We start from the raw sequence: 20,411 nt of genomic DNA, 5'->3' as shown, positions 1-20,411 counted from the left end.
TTAACAAAGTTACATATATATTTGTAGACAATTGATATGACAACATCATCTGAGAGAGGGCTACCTGCTTATCAGCTCATGCACAAACTAGTTCCACCTGAAATATAAATGCAACACCTTAGAGGTCCTCAACAGTCTTTTGGGAAATAGAATGGTTCATTTGTTCCTCTATTTGGTCAGTGGACATATAATCTGTATGCTAGGAGCTATATTAATATGTCAGTTATAATAGCTCAAACTGCAAAACATTGAAATTTACATGATTGATAATATCCACAATGTTCCGTAGCAAGTCTCTGGTGTACAGGAACAATACCTGGGTCTTCTACTTGTTCCAAAATTCCAAGCTGCCTTGGTTCAAATTCCCTTGATTATTTATATAAATCTGCAAGGTTGATTTGGGGCGATGAACATTATCTTTGGCAAGCTGTTTCTAAATTACCATATAATTGTATGTTATTTGTCATATTCTCCATACTCCAAATAAACTATATAGGAAATATAATTATAGCTATTAGATTCTAAATTCTGGCAATTAGGTGATTCAAACTGGCTCTTTCTCTTTTATAATTCCTTAGGAGCATGTCATAAAAAAGGACTGGTATTCCCCACCGCAGTCCCAGCTGGTAACTCCGATTGTCCCATGATTTCACAGTCATAAATCAGGCTCCATCCTCACACTTGTCTCAGGCCAAGGATGCTTTCTTTAACTAGCACATGACAAACTTTAGTCCTAACTTGTCTGTTGCTTTGGTCCCTGGGTTACCTGAGTGCAGGCCGGTCTAATTGGGAAAGAAAACCTACTTTAACGGTGGTGCTATTTGCCTGACATTGAAAAAAGGGAAGAGCAATTTGTCTGCTTGTTGAATTTGCTTTATCAACTGAATTTGCATTCTCTGACAACTTCTCTCTCTTACAATCTAGTCTGGTGTCTAGGCTTTGTTTCTGGTGTTATTTTTATTCTTATGGTTTTTACACCTTCTCCAACTTGAAAATAGCCTCTAAAAAAAGCCAGTAGGAGCTAAGCCTGTGAGAGATGGTCTGCAGAGTGTGATTTGAGGAGATGCAAGGCCCTCCTTTTTTAGGGCAGCTGGTAGGTCAAACCTAATACTTCTCTTTCTTCTTTTTTTACTTTAAATTGCCAGGGTTGCTGTCACTTCTCTCCATGGTTAAGACACACAGATGATAGCTTTGTTCTAGAAGTCCATGTCAAATACATGCATAGTAGAGAAAAGAGCATATTTGAGGAAATTTGTGATTGCTGGCATTCTTTCTGCTTGTCACTAAACTTTAAGATACATTTTCTTAAAATTTACCAAGAGAAGATTCTCTGAGGAGTTAGAACATAGGACAGAAAGTGAAAATGGGGATAGGATGAAATGAGAGAAGCATACATTTTATTTGTCTTGGAAGTGACAAATAATCATTAAGCATCTACATTATACAGGAGGTATGCTAGATACTGAGGGGAGACACAAAAATAATGCAAAACACACTTCCGTGTGTCTGGAGATAACTGTAAGCTGACATACATTTGTGAAGCAGGTAACAGGGGCGTGAAGCACAGGTCAAAGTGCTGAAAATAGGTAGTATGAGCTACAGAAATCCCTCACAGAGGACATGGGGTTAGAGCTGCACAGTTAAGAGGGAGGAAGTTCAGGCATTATTATTACACGAGCACAAATGACCTGGAATTGGACAGTGTATAGTGTTTTGATGGAGAAAACATGGAAACTAATCAAGCTAGAATGAGAGATTTACTTCGAGCAGTTGAAGACAGGAGTTGAGAATTTACCCCACAAGCATTAGATAGCCATCACAGATATCTGAATAGAGAAGTGACAAGATGAAATGGATGTCTTAGGAAGAATGATGTTGGTGGTGGGTTTGAAGTGGGAAGCGCTGGAGGAGGAAAGACTGGTTCGGCAACAGCAGAGGTCCAAATTTGCCTAGGACGGTAACAGGAATAAATGGACAGGACAGGAAGAAAGTTTTTTTTTTTAAATTTCCTGGACACAGGAAATTATTGAGATGGAGGGGGCAAAAAAGACTGTGAAGTTTACAGCCTAAATGACTCAGCTTGAGGGAGTGAGGGGGTGATCCCCTGTCAGCTAGGCAACTTAGTAAAGGGGAAAGCCCCAGATTTCAATAAGTATAAACATGGAATCAAGAGATTTTAAAGCTGGAAAGGGCTTCAGAGGTCGTCTATGCTAGTCCCTTCAGTTGATAGGAGGATGGCTAAGGCACAGGGCAGACGTGTGATTCAATCTAGGACAGTGAACAAAGGAGGACAAGTGTAGCAGCTGGAACCCACGTCTTCTCCTGCAGGGTCATCTGTCTGCTTCACTATCTGTTCTGTCTAGTTCTCTGGACAGTGGCTCTCAAACTCGGGACCAAGGACCCGGGCCCATCTGCAGCCAAATTAGGCAAAATAAGAAAAATAGACTGAATTTTTCAAAAAGCTAAAATTATTCATTTAAAGAACTAACCTTTACTGGGTGATTATGTCCTTGCTTAATAATTGGTGTTACAATCTCCTTTCATTTAGGAAATGAAGCACTAATACGAATGGTACAATCTTTACTGTCTTTTTTACCACAATTAAAAACTAGTAATTTAAGTTCTTCTTCCAGCTCAAAAAAAAAAAAAAACAGTTCTTTAAAATCTAAATGTCTGAGAGCCATTTCTCAGCATGACGAATCATGTGTGATCTCTTTTCCAAGACACACCAGTTGTGGGTAAAAACCTAGTCACACAAAGAATTACAGAACAGTGTTTTCCTGTCTCTGCCCCCCGTCGGCAAGGGCAGGACTACAGCCGTCTTCTCTTTATCCTTTTCTTGCCTTAGAACTGGGCAGGAGTCCAGGGATGGACACTGGGGTAGAGGTGAGGGGATGAGGGACACCTACTCCCAGCATTTGGAATCACTGTCCCTTCTGTCCCTTGGCCTTGGACCAAGGCATGGTAGTAGTAGCGGGGAAGTGGACCCCAATTCTTTGATAGGGCCCTGTGACATTTCTTCAATCCTTTTGTAAAATATCCTGCAGAATCAGCTTCAAGCCACCTTTCCACTAGATCGCGTTGTCTTTCCCACGTAGACAACCTCCCTGCTGTGGTCTGTGTGGAGGATTACAGTCCCTCAGAGAAGCAGACCTTGGTGGGCTGCCCTGCCAGGGTTCCAGAAAAGATTCGCGACGCCTGAATCCTGTTGGGCTGAGCTCGGTCCCAGGGCAGGTAGAACCTACAAGAATCCGGGCACTGAGTCACGGGACTGGGACACTTTCGGTAAGCCGGCAGGAAGGCCTGATCATCAAAGATTCAAGGACAGCTGCCCCGTTTTTTCCTAAATGTGACCTAATGGGAAGACCGATGCACCCAGAGTTAAGGGATTTGGGCTGCTTCTCCTACCATTTAGGAAGTTAAACAAGTCACTCTTCTTGGGCCTGTTCTCCTCATTTCCAAAACTATGTGTCTAGGATTCCTTTCAGGAATACAGCATCCTAAAATCGAACAGGATTTGGTAGACCTGCTGGGCAGGAGCCACGTGGGGTCCGGTGGGAACCCCCTAGGGGGAGGCGCTGAGACTACACTTCTCTGGACCTGACTCTCAGTCACTTCCCTTCCGGGGAGGCGGGGGAGTGTCGGTGGGCGGCGTGCGCGTCCCCGCTGAGCTCGGCGTGAGCGTCTCCTTCGGGCTCGGCGTGCGCGTCTCCGCCCGGCTTGCCACGGGCCCCGGGGCCCGGCCGGGTGGGCGGGGCAGAGCTGGGCGGGGTGGGGAGGGTGGGGAGGACCGCCACCGGGAGAGCAGGCCGAGGAGCTGCAGGAGGAGGAGGAGAAGGAAGACAGGGGAGGGAAAAGGCGGCGGCCCGGCTGGGCAGAGAGGCGAGGAGGAGGCGGGTTGCACGGGGGTGTGGGGCGCGGAGCGGCGCCGGGACAGCGGGGAGCAGCCGGGCACGGCGGTCACGGCAGCCAGGGTCTGGGCCGCGGTTCGGCCGGGCCGGCCGGTGAGTGTCGGGGAGGCCCGCCCGGGAGGCCGGCGCCGTCCGGGCTGCGCCGGGGCCAGAGGCGGTGGCCGGGCAGTGCGAGGCCCGCGGCCGGGGCGCAGGCGGCCGTGGGGCCGGCGGGCCGGGCCTGGGGCGGAGCAAACGCGGCCCCGTCCGGGCGCCGAGAGGAAGTCGGCGGTGTGGGCGTCCGCGCCCAGCCCGCTGCCCGGCCCGCCGTGGAGGCCTCCAGCAAATGGCGACCCAGGCCCCGAGGGCCGACCCCAGTGGCACCCGGGCTCGCGTGTCTGTGTGTTGGGGAGGGGTGACGCCGGAGTTAAACTTAGGGAGCCCCAGGAACCTCGAAAACCTGGCTTCTCTTTCCTTTTGCCCTTTAGAAACTTGCTTTGTTTGGGGACAGACGGGTTAAAGTAAGCTTGGGAGGCATCATCAACTGTCTCCACGGAATGAGTGAAGTTGGTAACTTTTCCATTCATGGAAGTGAGAGGATCTTAGTCTTAGCCTCAGTCCCTATTAAAGAGAAACATCCTGATTTTATAGATCTGAGGCGTGTGACCATTTACAAGTTATTTGTGTCCTGTCTCGTGGAAGTGCACTGCTTGGAAGGGGGCCGTAGAGTGCACGTTGAATTTAATCTCCTTTGAGTATGTTTTTTACACGTGTATTTAGAGAATAGAGACAGAACAGCGTGTTGTTTACCATGGTTCTGGTACTCCATTCCCCTCTCCCTGTGTCTTGTTTTTCTTTCTGAGCCATGTCGTAAGTCTCGGATAAAAGATGCTTGGGAAGGAATTGACCTTTTATTCCAAAATTACTTTGTTGACTGGGATCCAAGACGAAGTTATTTATGGGCATGCTGGTAATCAGTGTAGATTAACTTAAAACTGTAAATACAAAACCCCAAGCTTTCTTAGCTTTTCATTTCTATTTGCTACATTTCAATACAGTTTTGTGTCGTTTAGAGAACTAGTAAATTATATTAACAGAATTTTGTATTTGCTCATATTTATTAAGCTTTTCCAAAGTTGTTGACGGGCAGAAGGGAAAAGAGTAGCATAAAATGTAAGATGAGGGTTTTTCTAAGGGTTCAGTTTTTCGGTATGCAGCTTTTGCTGAATCACTGTTCTTTATGCTTAGTCACTGTTTCTTACTACAGAAGTTTAATTGGGGATAATATGGTGTTTTGCTAACTTTTTAAATTGTCAGTTTGTTTTTATTTGGTAGTGTAATGCGGTGACATAGCTTTTTTTGGTGTGTGATTCTGGAAATGTTAGTGGGTGGAGTTTTGTGTTACCAGAGAACCGAAGTTTCCGATATAGGCAAACTTTTATGCATTCCAAGTGTACTGGATATTTAATTTCAATCCAGTATTTCTCTATGGTTAGCATTGGAGACTTTTAAAAAAATATACAAAGTGTCCTAATAAAATACACTGTTGAAGAAAAATAATACGTATTTTGAGATAATGTATATAGTTAGAGAGGTGCTTTAAGGTCACCAAAATAGACCTTTTTAATGTGTTTACTGTTTGATATATTACTGAAATGTGACTTTTAATGGCATCAGCCTTATGCTGTTCTGTATGGTTTTTGATAAATCTTTTAACTAAGTTACCATGACTACCATGCTGTGGAATGACATTGTATTTGTAGAATTCATCAATATTAAAGTCATCAGTCAAAAGACTGTATAAAATATTATTTAATTTCAAATTTATTTTGATGAAATAGGTGGGATTGACCTTGGACTGGTGTATTTTACACTGTAGATAACTAGATAGTTAAATACAGATGAGCATCTCTTAATTACAGCCCAGTCTGTGAAAATCTTTTACAAAAAGGGTATGTCTTTTTCTTAAGAGTGGGTAATGTTAGCATCAGGTAGTTCCTCATATGATTGCTTTTAATCAGCTTCCTAAGTATAAATGACCTGATGTAAAAGTGATTGTACGTAACGGTTTGTGCATGCGGATGTGGCGGTTGTGTAAAGCGGGGTGCGTCCGTTTTCTGAGGAATGCGTGTTTGTATCTTGCTGGACACACGAATACTATAGCTGACTTTTGTGGAGTACGAGGTTGTTTTCACAGCACAGTAATTACCTCAAGGTCACCTCAAATTGAGATTCCTTGGAAGCCCATATTCCCCTGTGCCATGCTGCCCCTTTTAATAAGCTGAGTTCCACCATTTGGGCGGATTATTTTTATCTGAGTCTCAGCTCAAATAGCTTCTGGTATGAATATTAAATATTTATTAATATATGTTATTTTAATTTCTGATGTAAGTCTGCAGTAATTTTGTTTGCTTATTTAGTGGAGAACAATTGCACGTAGTTAGGACTTCCACTTTGGAATAAGCTACCCATGTCCATATTTAGAAATGGAAGAGGTATGTTCTGATTATATCATAAATGGAAGGGTGAAAAGTTGAAAACAAAATTCCATATAATTAGGTCATCGTTCTGTAAATAAAAAGTCAGAAGCAAAATTTAATAAAAGAATGTATACAGTGTAACCAATTTAGCCATTTTGGACTCATCAGTAGGGCACTTCTTTGAGTTGGGAGTTTAATGATCTTGGATTTTCAATCTTGGCTAGGCACCTCACCCCCCTTTTTTAAACCAGTTAAATAAAACGTCCAACTGAGGTTGTAGATTTATTATGGTTTTTAAAACTGAGTGCACCTGATCAGTAAATCAGCCAGCAGATGTTTGTATTTACTATGCAGTAGCACCTCCAACTATACAAGAAGGATGAGACTTGCTCTGGAGGAATTAAAAGTGATTGCTAAGTATGAAATTTCAGTCATAGACCTACTTGTGATTATGGTTAACTAATTGAACAAGTCTGTCTATAGTTCCATTTCAGCCTTACATTGAAGCAACATTTTATTGTCTCAGTGGAATTCTTTTTTATCTAATATCATATTAATTGTAATATTAAGGAAGTAGGCTGACGCCACTTCCTTTTCTGAGCTTCCTTTCCTCACCCTCTATATACTCAGGCAGCTGCACACTTGCAGACACCTCCACCTCTGTTTTCCTTTTTGAATCTAATGCCTCTATAGTCAGTAACCTGTAACCAGACTGCAGGGTTGATTAAGGAATTTAAATAGTGCAACAATAAACAGGTAGATGTTTCCTTTTGTGACTTTTATTACTATTATTTTTTAAGATTTTAAAACAATGGAATATTGAAATTAATTTTACTTAATTTACTTTTCCCTTTAATTTGCTTTTTTGATGGACAGTTTAGCTTATTTCATATAAAATGCCTGGAACATATCACCTAGATACTCAATAAATGTTTGAGTAATTTTGACTTTTTATAGCTGATACAATGAGGTAATTTTGACTCAATCTGGTTGACTAATTCTAGATTTATAAAGTATCTTTTTATGAAGTATGTAGTTTTCCATGAAGTCAAGAATTGTTTTGGAATCCATCTGGTTATTTCTTGTATTATAATAATTTCATTTATTCATGTTTTTTCGATAAGTGAAGCTCTAATTGAGGCACAGTTTTGAATGCAGGGAACACAGGAATGAATGAGACAGAGATGGTGCCTCCTTTGTGGAGCTTGTAGTTTTCCCGTGGAGATAGATATTAAACAGGGTAATGATTTACTTCAAGTTATGACTAGTATTACCGAGGAAAAATGCAGTGTGTAATGAGCACATAAGTATAATACAGAATCCATACCATACCTTGCCTTTGGGTATGTGGAAAAGTGACATTTAAGCTGATAAAGATTTGCGGTAACAGTTGGGGAAGTAAAGGAGTGTGTATGTGTGTGTGTGTCTGTTTGTCTCTTGGAGGCAGAGGCAGACATTAAGAACAGCCTGAAAAACTGTGTTGAATATTTGGGTGACTTGATTTAGCATATTTAAAATCGTGCTGATTTGCAGTGCTTTATTTATTTATCGCCTTATGTATTGTAATGAATTTGGAAAAATAAAGGAATTCTTTTTTGAGGGCAATATCTTTCTGTCTAGAAATAGCCTTAAATGACAAAGTCTCATTTCATTGTATGTGAAAATGCCATGCCTTAAATTGTTTTTATGGATTGCTTGTCAGCCACAGATTATGAGTTGGCCTAGAATTTCTGTTAGAGAAAATTGAAACTATTGTAAAGCATTTAATCTTTTACAGTATTTTCTAGTCTAATGAAACTTTTTCCAGTCATTCAACTTTAAGTGTAAATAGATATGTTATTTGGAACGTTAAGATTCTTTTTCAAGAGAGTTTATTTTAAAAAAGTTAATACTGAGGAGTTTTAAATTAAGCTCGTCTTGAACTTGAAGCCTCAGTTTTAGCAACAAGTTTTCTGCTGGACCTGCTGTGTCACTGTTCAGCTGATAAATCAGGGATTGACATTTTAAACCCGTTTCATAGGATTTGTGAGCAATTGTGCAATACTTTTTGGAGGCATATTTAATTTGATAATAGCGATCTTGAAAGAGGGTGGATCTGGAACTTTTAAATTCTGAAACAGTACCCCAGAATACTTTTTGGGTATTGTCTACTGCATTTTTAAAAAACTTATTTCTTAATATATTTAATTGTAAAATGGACTTAAACTTCATTCCTTCTTTGTATAGCTGTTTTGAGAATGGTTAAATTTGTACTATTTCATATGTTTATACTGAGCATTATAAATGTAAGTTATTTTTAAAATAATTTAAAACTCTTATGTTCAAAGCAAAGTAATGTGCTATTATAATTAGAAAGAACCAAAAAGACTCTCTTGACCACAAGGGTGATTAAGTGTTGGAATAAACTACAAGCAAAGTTGTGTAACCTCCATTCCTCAAACACCATCTTAAAATTGGATCACCAAGTTACTGAAGTTCTGTCTTATTTTCTTAAACTTTATAAGCATATCTGTTATTGTCCATATGTATTGATGAGATACAGATTTCAATCCTAGCTCTGCCACTTACTAGGTAGATGACCTTGGGTAAGTCACTTACCCTCTCTGTACCTCAGTTTTCTCTGGGTTGTTATGAGGATTAAGTGACATTGACATGATTCTACAAAGAAGGATAAAGTAGGGACATAGTGTTCCATTTTCCTTTAAGTCTACTTCAGTAAATAATAAATGTTGTGGACTCATTGCTGTGGATGCTTTTATTTTTATTATTATTTTTTAATCATTTCTTTTACTCAGAGGGGGAATAGTGTGGAAGAGGGTATTTATTTTGAATCTTGAGAGCCCTCTACTTCTATTTACCTTTCAGAGTTGTTGCTGTTTTGCATTTAACTCAGTTGTTTGTAACAGTTGCTATTTTAAACACTTTTGAATTAAGCATGTTTTGAGATGTGTTCTGCCTGGTATAATCATGTGATGTGCATGTAACATAAGGTGTTCCTACTAGTTCTGAGAGCCTTGGTCACTTCTGTTGGAACTGCTTGTGTTTTTAGGTTTCTCTGTTAGTAACAGTCACGTTTATAACCTTCAGCATGTGAGATGAACTCAGTCTAGTTGTTGTAAAATAAGAAAGCTACAGCTGTTTTCACAATCTAATCACCCAGTAAAATTTGTCTTGATTCTTATTAAAGTTTCTCTTTGCTTAACTTACAAATGTCATCATTAGTCTGTCATTTCTTCTATTTTGACCCTTTTTAGCATGTCTGTCTTCAATTTATAGGTTCTGTCTTTAGCTTTAAAATTTATAGGGATAAACATTCAGAAGTATTTAATTCATTTGTAATTTTTAAACACAGTTTTAAAATGTAGTTTTGTTGTTAAGTGTGTACCCTGTTTTTTTCTGTCCCTGGCCTCAGTTCACACCATAATATCAACTCAGAACTTTTCTACTTAATCAACAAAGCTCTGTCAATAATAGACTTTTGCTGTTTGAGTTTGAGGAAAATCAAGCCTGGACTGGAGAAAAAGAAATAGCAATTTGGGGAATAATTAGTTTACATTAGCCACCTAGAAGTAAGATAGAATTTATGGAAGAGAATATGTGAGAGAACTAGCAAGCCTTTATGCACTAAAGTGAAGAAAATAGGCTAAGAATCGGCTTCTTATCCAGAAAATTATTATTAATTTAATTTGGAAAATTTTGAGGTGAGTTGCCTGTGCCATATACACGTAGAGATATATAATAAATAGGCAGCTGTAGAGATCTGAAGTTTGGAGGAGAGATCTGGGCAGGAGGTATAGATGAGTTTTTAGCATATAAGTAGTAATTGAAGCTTTTGAGAAATTGGGAGAATGTATAGAATGAACCAGAAATGCCATGGATCCCTGAAGAAGAGTAATATTTTAGAAGAAAAGATTAAGGAATAACCAAAGAGGTAGGGGGAACACCAGGGAAATGTGAGACGATAAAAACTAAAGAAAGATAGTAGTTCAGAAAGGAGGAATTAGTCAACAAAATGATATAATGGCTAAGGAAGATGAGGTCTGGAAAAAATGCCCTTTGGATTTAGCATTGAGGATCTCGATAGAGCAGTTTTAATGAGTGGTGGTAAAAGTAAACACACATTAGAGGGCTGAAGAGTATATGGGAAGTTAAGGGGGTTTGTTTGTTGTTTTTCTTTTGAAAGCTTGACTGAAAAGGAAAAAAAACAGCAAAAGGGGGATATTGCTTTATTATATATGTTTTTAAAGATGAAATAGTCTTTTAAGTTTTTGCTGCTAATAGGAACAAGCCAATAAAGAAGTTGAAGATTATAGAAATAAGACATTGAATAGGCTAAGTAATTATAAGTAAATCAGTGCATTGTGCCAATACTTTCTCTTTTTTTGTATAAAATTTTTCTTGCTAAAAGCAGGAAAGAACATTAGTTATCTGTAACCCTCTTGTGTTATTTTGTGGGTACTATTTCTCTGCTTAAAATCCTCAGTGGTTTCTAACTGCTTAGAAGTCTGAACTCCTTAGAGTAGCGTATAACACACTTTCCATAACTTTTCTTATTCCTGTCCCACCTCATCTCTCACAGCTACTTTGCATTTCACCTTGTGATCCAGCAATACTGGGAAACTTGAGGTTCCCTCAACATGTTTTGTGAATTCTTGCTTTTCTGTATTTGCATATGCTGTTACTTCAGCATTGAATGCCTCTCTTCGTTTCTAACCCTACCCTCCTGCGCTTAAGACTTCTCATCTTTCAAGACTACTGTGAACTCTTCTCTACCCCCCACCCATACTGATTTTCTCTGTCATATTGATCATATAAAAATGTGACATGATTTTACTTTCATCTCTGACCTCCTGCTGAAGCTCCTTGAGAGGAGGCACCATGTCTTCTAATCTTCACGTTGCCATACCAAACACAGAGTCTGGTACATGGCAGTTAAACAATAAATAGGTGTTGAATGAATGAATGGAAACTGTGGCCCTCAGAAGTAAGTGATTCGTCCACTGCCACAGAAGTGGAGCTAGAACTTATATTTTTTGGATAAATGCCCTCTTTGTTTTAATTAAGGCTTACTCTCTTTATTTGTTGTAGAATTTATTAAGGCATAGGTAGAAAGAGAGGTCAGTAGATGAAATCTTACATAAATTTATGTATTTGGAGGGGATATTAAAGAAAACATCTAATCAGGTTTTAGTTAAGTATATTCATGAAATTCAGATTATTCTCTTTTAGGAATATGATGAGGTCTCTGCAATGTGGAGCGCATCATAATCAGTTTAGTTAAAATTAAAAAGGTAAAAGCTGAAGCATTCTCTGAAATCTAAGAGTTAAATATTCATTAACTGGTTTTGGGCATTAATTTATATACTACACGATATACTAGAATTTAAGTATTATATTTTGAAATGTTCGGCCTGTTGGGCAGATTGTTATATGGTATATAAAAATGAACTTTTGACTGACTTCTTGAATTAAAGTGCTTAAGCTGTTTCAAGATGGATTGATTATATGTCAAATAAACCTGTTAAATGTTTATTTTATATTTCATCCTCACATAAGCCAATAAACCTTCATGATTTGATGTTTTTCCTTAAAACAGTTTTTAAAAAGCGACCACTTTTTGCCTAACTTCTTCTTTCTTTTCCGTCTCAGTAACTAGAGCTGGACTGGCCATTATGGAGGAGGGGCTGCAGCACTCTCACTGCGTGAATTGTGTCAGTAGACGGTGTATGACCAGACCAGAGCCTGGGATTTCCTGTGACTTGATAGGTTGTCCATTGGTTTGTGGAGCAGTTTTCCATTCTTGTAAAGCTGATGAGCATCGACTTTTATGTCCGTTGGAACGAGTGCCTTGCTTAAATAGTGACTTTGGATGTCCATTTACAATGACTCGAAATAAAGTTGCCGAACATCTAGAAATGTGTCCTGCAAGTGTGGTGTGCTGTACTATGGAGTGGAACCGATGGCCAGTTAGTTATGCAGACCGGAAATCATATGAAAATCTAAGCAGAGATGTTGATGAAGTGGCACAATTAGATATGGCCTTGGCCCTTCAAGACCAAAGGATGCTCTTAGAGTCTCTCAAAGTAGCCACCATGATGTCAAAAGCAACTGATAAAGTATCAGAACCTAGAGAACAGATCTCAGTTAAATCAAGTGTCCCAGAAATACCACATACTAATGGTTTGGTGTCTGTTGATGAAGACTCTTATGGTGCACTTTATCAAGCTACTGTTGAAACAACCAGAAGTTTGGCTGTTGCTTTAGATATCCTGAATACCGCCACAAGAGACGTTGGCATGTTAAGTACGAGTCTTTGTGCTTCCCCAGATGAAATGAAAGAAGAAGAAAATGCCAGAGAAAGCTTACAGAACAGAAACTTGAAAGACCAGGACCATCTTTATGAGGATGAAATAGGAGCAGTAGGTGGGATTGACCATAATGACGCAAGTCAGAATGCCCAGTCTGAACAAAATGGTTCAAGTGATTTATTATGTGACTTGGATGCCAGTTCTTATGGCACTTCTGCTCTTTGTAATGGCTTTCCTTTGGAAAATATATGTACACAGGTCATTGAGCAGAATCAGAATTTACATAGTGACTCAAAACAAAGTAACTTAACAAATAGAGAATGTGTAGCATCAGATGGCCCTTCAGAACCTTCTAGTTCACTTTCAGTAGCAGCACAAGTTAGGGAAGTAATACCATCTAATGCTTTGCCTAATGGCACAGTTCAGCATATCCTCATGCCAGATGATGATGAAGACTTGTGTTGGAAAAAAGTAGACTTAGGGGACCTAAGGAATGTGGATGTCTTATCTTTCAGCCATCCTCCTTCATTCAAATTTCTTTCTAATTCATGTTGGTCTAAACCAAAGGAAGATAAAGCAGTAGACACATCAGATTTGGAAGTTGCAGAAGATCCAATGGGTCTCCAAGGAATAGATCTAATCACAGCAGCATTACTGTTTTGTCTAGGAGATTCTCCAGGTGGGAGGGGTATATCTGATAGCCGCATGGTTGATGTTTATCACATCGACTTTGGGACTCAGACTTTTTCACTTCCATCTGCCATATTAGCTACAAATACAATGGTTGGGGAAATAGCTTCAGCTTCAGCTTGTGATCATGCCAACCCACAGCTTTCAAATCCAAGTCCTTTTCAGACGCTTGGGCTGGATTTAGTATTGGAATGTGTCGCTAGGTACCAACCCAAGCAGCGTCCAATGTTTACATTTGTTTGTGGACAGTTATTTAGAAGAAAAGAATTTTCATCGCATTTTAAGAACGTGCATGGTGACATTCATGCTGGACTCAATGGCTGGATGGAACAGAGGTGCCCTTTAGCATATTATGGTTGTACCTATTCTCAGCGTAGATTTTGTCCATCAACACAAGGAGCAAAGATTATACATGACCGCCATTTGAGGTCATTTGGAGTTCAGCCATCTGTGTCTACAGTGTTAGTGGAGCCTGCTAGAAACTGTGTGTTGGGATTACATAGTGACCATCTAAGTGGTCTTCCTTTTGAAGTCCTGCAACATATTGCAGGCTTTCTTGATGGCTTCAGTTTATGCCAGCTCTCGTGTGTATCCAAGTTAATGAGGGATGTGTGTGGCAGTCTTCTTCAGTCTCGTGGAATGGTCATACTGCAGTGGGGGAAAAGGAAGTATCCGGAAGGAAATTCATCATGGCAGATAAAAGAAAAGGTTGGTTTAATTTAATTGTATCAGTCCCTTATTTGACATATAATAGGCACTTAATGTTGTTGCTGAATTAATAAAATTAACCTTGTTGCAAAATAGACCATCCTTAAAACGTAATAATTCAGTATGATGACAAACTTTTTTATAATGATAATGAAAGCAAGAATAGTTAGAATTATTAGTCATAATCACATATTTACTGCAGACATCCTAGAACTAGATTCTGATGTCATACGACAGAGGCCACTTCCAGTTCTTCAGTTGAGGGGTTCTGTATCTAGTTACTTCTTCTGTAACAGCTCCCTTTGCTTGAGTCCATGTTAGCCACCTTCTAATTTGGGCTCCATCTGAAACATTTTCACTATAGGACAATGGAGGAAGCAAGGAGAAGGTTTTTTACTGCTTGCAATTGGCAGTTTTGGTCCATTCTTAGCAATTTCTTTCTTAGAACTTGGTTATTACAGGGAGAACTTAAATAAGGAGACATGAAAAAAAATCTACTCCTAGTAAGTGACCAATGGAGTGTTTGGGGTATAGAGAATGTAAATGGATGGATGTGGAAATGTGTTAGGCTGAGGTGAGATAAGGGCAGTAGGATTTGATATTGTTGACTCTGCGTTTAGTACAGTACAAGGGAGTGTTGCAGATTGGAAGCTTGAGCTGGAGATTGGGAACAAATCCTGGCTCCACCATTTTCCTCCTGTGATATCTTACTTTTGCCCAGCTTCTGTTTGAGGTACTATCCAATAGAAACTAGAAGGCATTACAAATACCTTTGACTGAAGGTGTTTTTTCATTTTAGAACATTTATATGAAACTTTGATTTTATAAAGTAGAAAAAATTTTGATAAACTTCACATTGGTTGAACAGGGTTCACATTTCTGGCTACTTTGTTTTTACCACCCTTAGGTTTTCTCTTATTTCCACTCATTGCTCCAGTTTTTCAGAATTCTGCATCTGCTTTTGTGTTCTCCTGAAGCTTTGACCAGTAAATGAGCACGCTAATTATTTTATGTAGAAAATTTCATACTTGCTGCATATATGTGGGTATGTGTGTATTTTCATTTTCTACATGATTTGGTGTCCTTCTGCCATTTGGGATGAGACACTCAGAGCATGGCCCATTTTTGTCCTTGCCCCCCCAGTATTGACCTATGAGGTAAAATATTTTCTGGGGATTTTATTGCTGCAGAAAACCTCATCTACTCTTGGAGTTTGAATTGCCATCATTTATTCAAATTACGTGTGTATATCCTGGCCATTTTCTCCTCTGAACTCCAGTCCATTATATACAAGCATCTACTGGACATCTGCACTTGATTATGTCACAGCTTCAGCGAACTCAACAGGTCCAACCTACTCCACTTTTCTACCCCTCTTAATCTCAGAAAATGGCATTTTCATCTCTGAAGCTGCCTAAACTAGGAATTTGGGAGTTAAGGTTGACCCTTTTTTTCCCCCCTTTATTTCCATATCCAGGTAATCACAAAGTCCTGTTGTCTCCCCTTCTTCATTACCTCTCAGGTTTGCTTACTGTTTCTGCTGCGGTTTCCCTAGTTAGTCCCGCCTGTAGTTCTCTCCTGGGTTACTACAGTAGCCTCTTCCTTACTGGGTTTCTGTTTCCAGCTGAGTCCCTCTCCAACATATTCTCTATAGAAGAGGTAGAGTAATAAATAATTTCTTAAATACAGTTCTTATGCTGTAGTGCCTGAAAACTTCTTAAATGTCCATCCATTGCCCTGGGGTAGAGGCAGACTCCTTAATGAAACATTTAAGACTTTTCATAATCTTGTCCTCACTTACCTCTTCAGTTTCCTTTTGTCAGTTTATATTCCAGCCATGGAATTTACTTAGAGTTGTCTGATGTTTTCTTCTTGCCTTAAGGTGTTTGAGTACACTGTCCCTGATACCTACATTTGAACACTTGAGATGTTCTAGGCAGTGTGTACTTTACTTTTGTTAATGTATTTAATCTACTGTCCCTATTTCATGGATGAAGAAACTGTGGTTTAGAGAGGTTAAGTAACTTGTCCAGTTGGTGGATTCAGACCCTGGGAACCTATTTCTGGAGGTTGTGATCATTATCTCATTGCTATATCCTGCTTACTCTTCAGATCTTACTTTGTCAAGAAAGCCTACTCCGACCCCGTTGAAGCCCTTAGGGAGGTGCACTGCTCTGTGTTCTCCTGGTGTTCTATTATGTACCTCCTACTCTATGTACCCATACTGAAGCACTGACCATGCTGTTTGGAAATTCACTGACGACTTGTCAGTTTCTTTCATTAGACTGTAAGTTCATTGAGAAGTGAGACTCTCTGGGAACCAAAATATTAACTGCTTTGCATAACACCTCCCATATAGCAGGCACTAAGTAAATACTTGATGTATACTTGGATGCAAAATTGGCCCATGACTAAGAAACCTTGTCATCAGGAGATGGGAGCTGTCCATTTTTTCCTGAGTTTGTTTCACCAGACTGTTGACTGTGTGGAAGTAGGGAAACTGTCTGCCACCATTGAATCTTTCAGCAAATTCATTCTGTGAAGCTTAACAAAAACTCCTAATTCTTAGTATAGTTTTGTGGTTATGGGGAATTGTAATCTATAATGTCTATTGTTAGCTACTGTCCAGGCCTTCACTGACATCTGGGAAATGAGTCCATGCAGGGTAATTGATATCAACTTAAGAAGTATAGCGATTAAGTACCTTATGTGCTGAACTATTCTTCTGCTGGCTGAAAAATAATTGTGTTCAGAATTTGAAGGCATCTGGCCACCCCAGAATTCATAGCATTCTTTTCTGAGAAGCTCTAATGAGTGCTGAGGGCTTCTCTCAAATTCACGGCTGCTTTCTAGAGTATCTGCTGTTTGCCACGGGTTCAGTGTTCTCTAGACATTTGCTTGTTGATTAGCTTAGGTAGGATGCCTGGGCCTGTCTTGCTTGTTACCTATGTTCAGGTAACTTTATATTTTCAAATTGTAAAGCTGAGAGGGGGCCACAACAGTCATTGCTGGACCTATAAGGTGACTGTGCTTCAGGGCTTGGAGCTGCTGAGTGGGCAAAAGGGAAAGTAGTTCTTATTTTTACCAAAACAGGGATGGCATATAAATATTTTTCCCAGAAATGTATTTTACAATGATATGGAATTAAAAAATGATTCATTTTACGAAAAGCTCTATAAAAATTTCCAGAAACATGTTGAACAAATTGAAGCACTTGTGTTCCTCGTTATTACTAAGTGCGTTTACTACTTATAAATAATGAAAAGAAAAAGTACCTTGGCACAAAATATTCTAGAGTATTTTTTAGTATACTTCATATGGTGTAACAGGAATGAGAGAAAAACTTGGAGGAAAAAAAACACTTGTATTGTCAATATCTCCAGACTATGGATAGGTCTATATATATATATAGACATTTGGATGGGATGAAAGCCTAGTGTACAATATGCAATATTTTAGGAAGTAGCTCTGGATATTTTATAAAATTGCTTAATAAGTAAGCCAGGTTGGATGTGATTTTCAATGTTGAGCTTTGTCTTTTGTTTTCTTTTTGGTTATTATATTTATTGAAGTTATAATGTCATAGGAATGATTTATCTTACAAATATTTGATAAACAGATTTGTATCCAAATGGATTACTACTTCCAGTTTTGTAGCTAACTACTTGAAACTTTATATTAGATATTTCTCTTAACAGTTAGAAATGTATGCAGTTAGAGCAAGAATTATGTTTTGATTCTTGTAAGTTGACTTGTTTAAATCTGAAGTAGAATTTTCTTCTAGGTATGGCGATTCAGTACTGCATTTTGTTCTGTCAATGAATGGAAATTTGCTGACATCCTAAGCATGGCTGACCACTTGAAGAAATGCAGTTACAATATTGTAGAGAAACGGGAGGAAGCAATCCCATTGCCGTGTATGTGTGTGACACGAGAACTCACTAAAGAAGGACGTTCACTTCGCTCAGTTTTAAAACCTGTACTTTAAATACTATAATTCCACTTGCACATACATGCAAGCACCTAGTATAATTTCTTGGTAATATGTGACACTTTATTAATGTATTAAAGATTACAGCTAGCTAAATTCATTGTCACTGTGTATATAATGTTTTGAAGTGACCTATATTTTTATAAAGTACTGTTTAGTTGGAAAAAAGTTGCCTTAATGTTTGAAATGTGTGAATTTTTTGGAACTTGCTGGACAGGGTGATTTAATTTTTAGCTACATAATTTTCAGAATTAGTATTTTTAGTGGTGTGCATATTTTGGTTCTTACATTTTTTGTTTCTTAAATAACAAGATCCTGACCAAACAATTTATTCCTCATTTTCCGTGGGTTATAACCTAGGCATTCAAAAATCAAAACTTTGATTCTAATTTTTACATCATAGGCTTTTCAGATTCAGAAAACATTCAGTTGCTTAAACACTGCATAAGACCATTATAAAGTTTTTATTTTCTAGTTCTCCCCTTATATAATTGTTGATACGTAGATGATCTCTAATATATACATAATATTTAAAATCATGAGTAATGTTGATAATGCCATTTATCATGTTTTAAAAACAGTCCACAAAAATGTTTTCACCTTACATATTTACAACTCTCATACAGAGAGTTGACCATATGCAGCTTTTTTTTGGTTAGATGCCACATCCAGAGACTTATGGCAGTGTGTTTTGTTATGTGACAGGTTAAAGCAAAATCAACAAAAGAACCCTGTGAATTTACTTTAATTTGAAACTGTATATGGTATTATATATTTGCTAGGTATTTGATATTTGGAGAGAAGAAAATACAGTTCGCCCTTCATATCTGCAGATTCCAAATCCATGGATTCAACCAAAGGATGGAAAATATTTGAAAAAAAAATTCCATGAAATTTCAAAAAGCAAAACTTGAATTTGCCACTCATCTTCGACTATTTATATGGCACTTACATTATATTTACAATTACTTACATAGCGTTTATATTGCATTAGGTACTATAAATAATCTAGAGATGATTTCCAGTATAGGGGAAGTATGCGTAGGTTATGTGCAAATACTATGCCATATTATGTAAGGGACTTGAACATCTGTGACTTTTGGGACCGTAGCGGGGTCCTGGAACCAATCTTCTGCAGATCCTGAGAGATGACTGTATACCTCATCTTAAGTTTGAATTGAATTGGGCATATTCCGTGAATAAATTTCAGATATTCAGAATGCAAAGGGCTTAACTTTTTATCACAAGTGTTTAAAATTTTTGCCTTTTGATGTTTATAAAAATCACAATTATGTTGTTTTAAGACATTTTAAAATGTGACACTTGCTATCTTTGTAAGATGACAATCATGAAACGCAGAAACCTGTCTTGGTTGACAGTCTCTTTAAAACATTTGCAGGTTAATATTCCATAGACTTCTCTACCAAAAAAGTAAGAATTGCATCTTTGTGTAAAACCAAAATACAACAGAAAGATATTCAAAGACCTATTCTTGAGGTATTTTATTATAGTTTTCAAATTGATTTATACTGTTATTAACCTGATATGGTCAGTTTAGAAAAATGAGTATATCAGTATTAAGAAATAAATTGCAAAAATGGAGACTTGTACTTAAATAATTTAGGTAACTTGTGGCATTTGGTAGTCTGAAATGGTTACAAGTTACTTTGCTAAAAAAACTTCAAAACTATTTTGTCTTCTCTTCCTACATTTGTCCCTGAGAATGCTCTATTAACTAGGTTCTTGATTCCCATGTATGGCAATCGGGCAGGGCAGAGCCGTTCCTTGGGCATTACAAAAGAATTCTGAATTGCTTTAAGACGTGTTTTGGTTGGATCAAGGGCTCATTACAGTTGAAAAGCACAGCGTTAAAGACTAATCAATTGTTTTGCCTCACTGTCATTTTAATTAGAATATTTATTTCTTAGTGCTTAAACCAACTATTTCAACTGTGAGATTTGAATTTACATAAACAGTCTCTTTCTGTGAAAAAGTCAGAAATAAGATACAAATACTGTAAAATATAACTCTGCCTTTTAAAGTTTTGCTGAAGAATGTGTCTGGTTAGGATAGCACAAACATTAACTTTTTGTTTTATGGTTGTGCTTTTTTAAAATCCTTGTTTTTTAAGTTTAGACTCCATGTTTCCACACTGGATCATGAGATATTTAACATTTTCTACCTTTTATTTCTTTTACACGTCTTTGGCTGTTTTCTTTTTTGTTTATGCCACCATACTATTTTGTTAAAATGTTTTCTTTGTGCAGCATTTGTTCAAATTCTAATAAAATTAATATTTTCCTTTATATGGCTCAGTAACTTAAAAAGAAAAAACTTATATTTA

General features: G+C 38.2%; 2 protein-coding genes across 3 annotated transcripts in view; both read left to right on the top strand.

Annotated features, from left to right (window-relative positions):
* Positions 1-3,870: 3,870 nt before the first annotated feature.
* Positions 3,871-20,411, top strand: part of EPM2A (EPM2A glucan phosphatase, laforin) — a 160,837-nt gene continuing 144,296 nt past the window's right edge. The window contains exon 1 of one of the 2 annotated variants that reach the window (XM_060283381.1): positions 3,871-4,004. The gene's annotated coding sequence lies outside the window, so the exon portion shown is untranslated. The remainder of the gene's footprint in view (positions 4,005-20,411) is intronic. The other variant, XM_060283382.1, reaches the window with a different exon arrangement.
* FBXO30 (F-box protein 30) lies at positions 3,872-20,373 on the top strand. Its single transcript, XM_030853247.2, has 3 exons — positions 3,872-4,004; positions 12,020-14,076; positions 17,861-20,373. Exons 2-3 carry the CDS (start codon positions 12,043-12,045, stop codon positions 18,062-18,064), a joined length of 2,238 nt encoding a protein of 745 aa, XP_030709107.1. The 5' UTR covers positions 3,872-4,004; positions 12,020-12,042; the 3' UTR covers positions 18,065-20,373.

Source organism: Globicephala melas, chromosome 14, assembly GCF_963455315.2.
Source record: "Globicephala melas chromosome 14, mGloMel1.2, whole genome shotgun sequence".
NCBI classification, from domain to species: domain Eukaryota; kingdom Metazoa; phylum Chordata; class Mammalia; order Artiodactyla; family Delphinidae; genus Globicephala; species Globicephala melas.
The sequence above is the reverse complement of the archived record's forward strand: the minus strand, read 5'-3'. Positions and strand labels throughout refer to the sequence as shown.

Excerpts from the sequence above, each read along its gene's own strand:
- FBXO30 (XM_030853247.2), top strand. The coding sequence starts at position 12,043 with ATGGAGGAGGGGCTGCAGCACTCTCACTGCGTGAATTGTGTCAGTAGA. Across the intron at positions 14,077-17,860 it reads CATGGCAGATAAAAGAAAAG|GTATGGCGATTCAGTACTGC; the intron begins GTTGGTTTAATT and ends ATTTTCTTCTAG.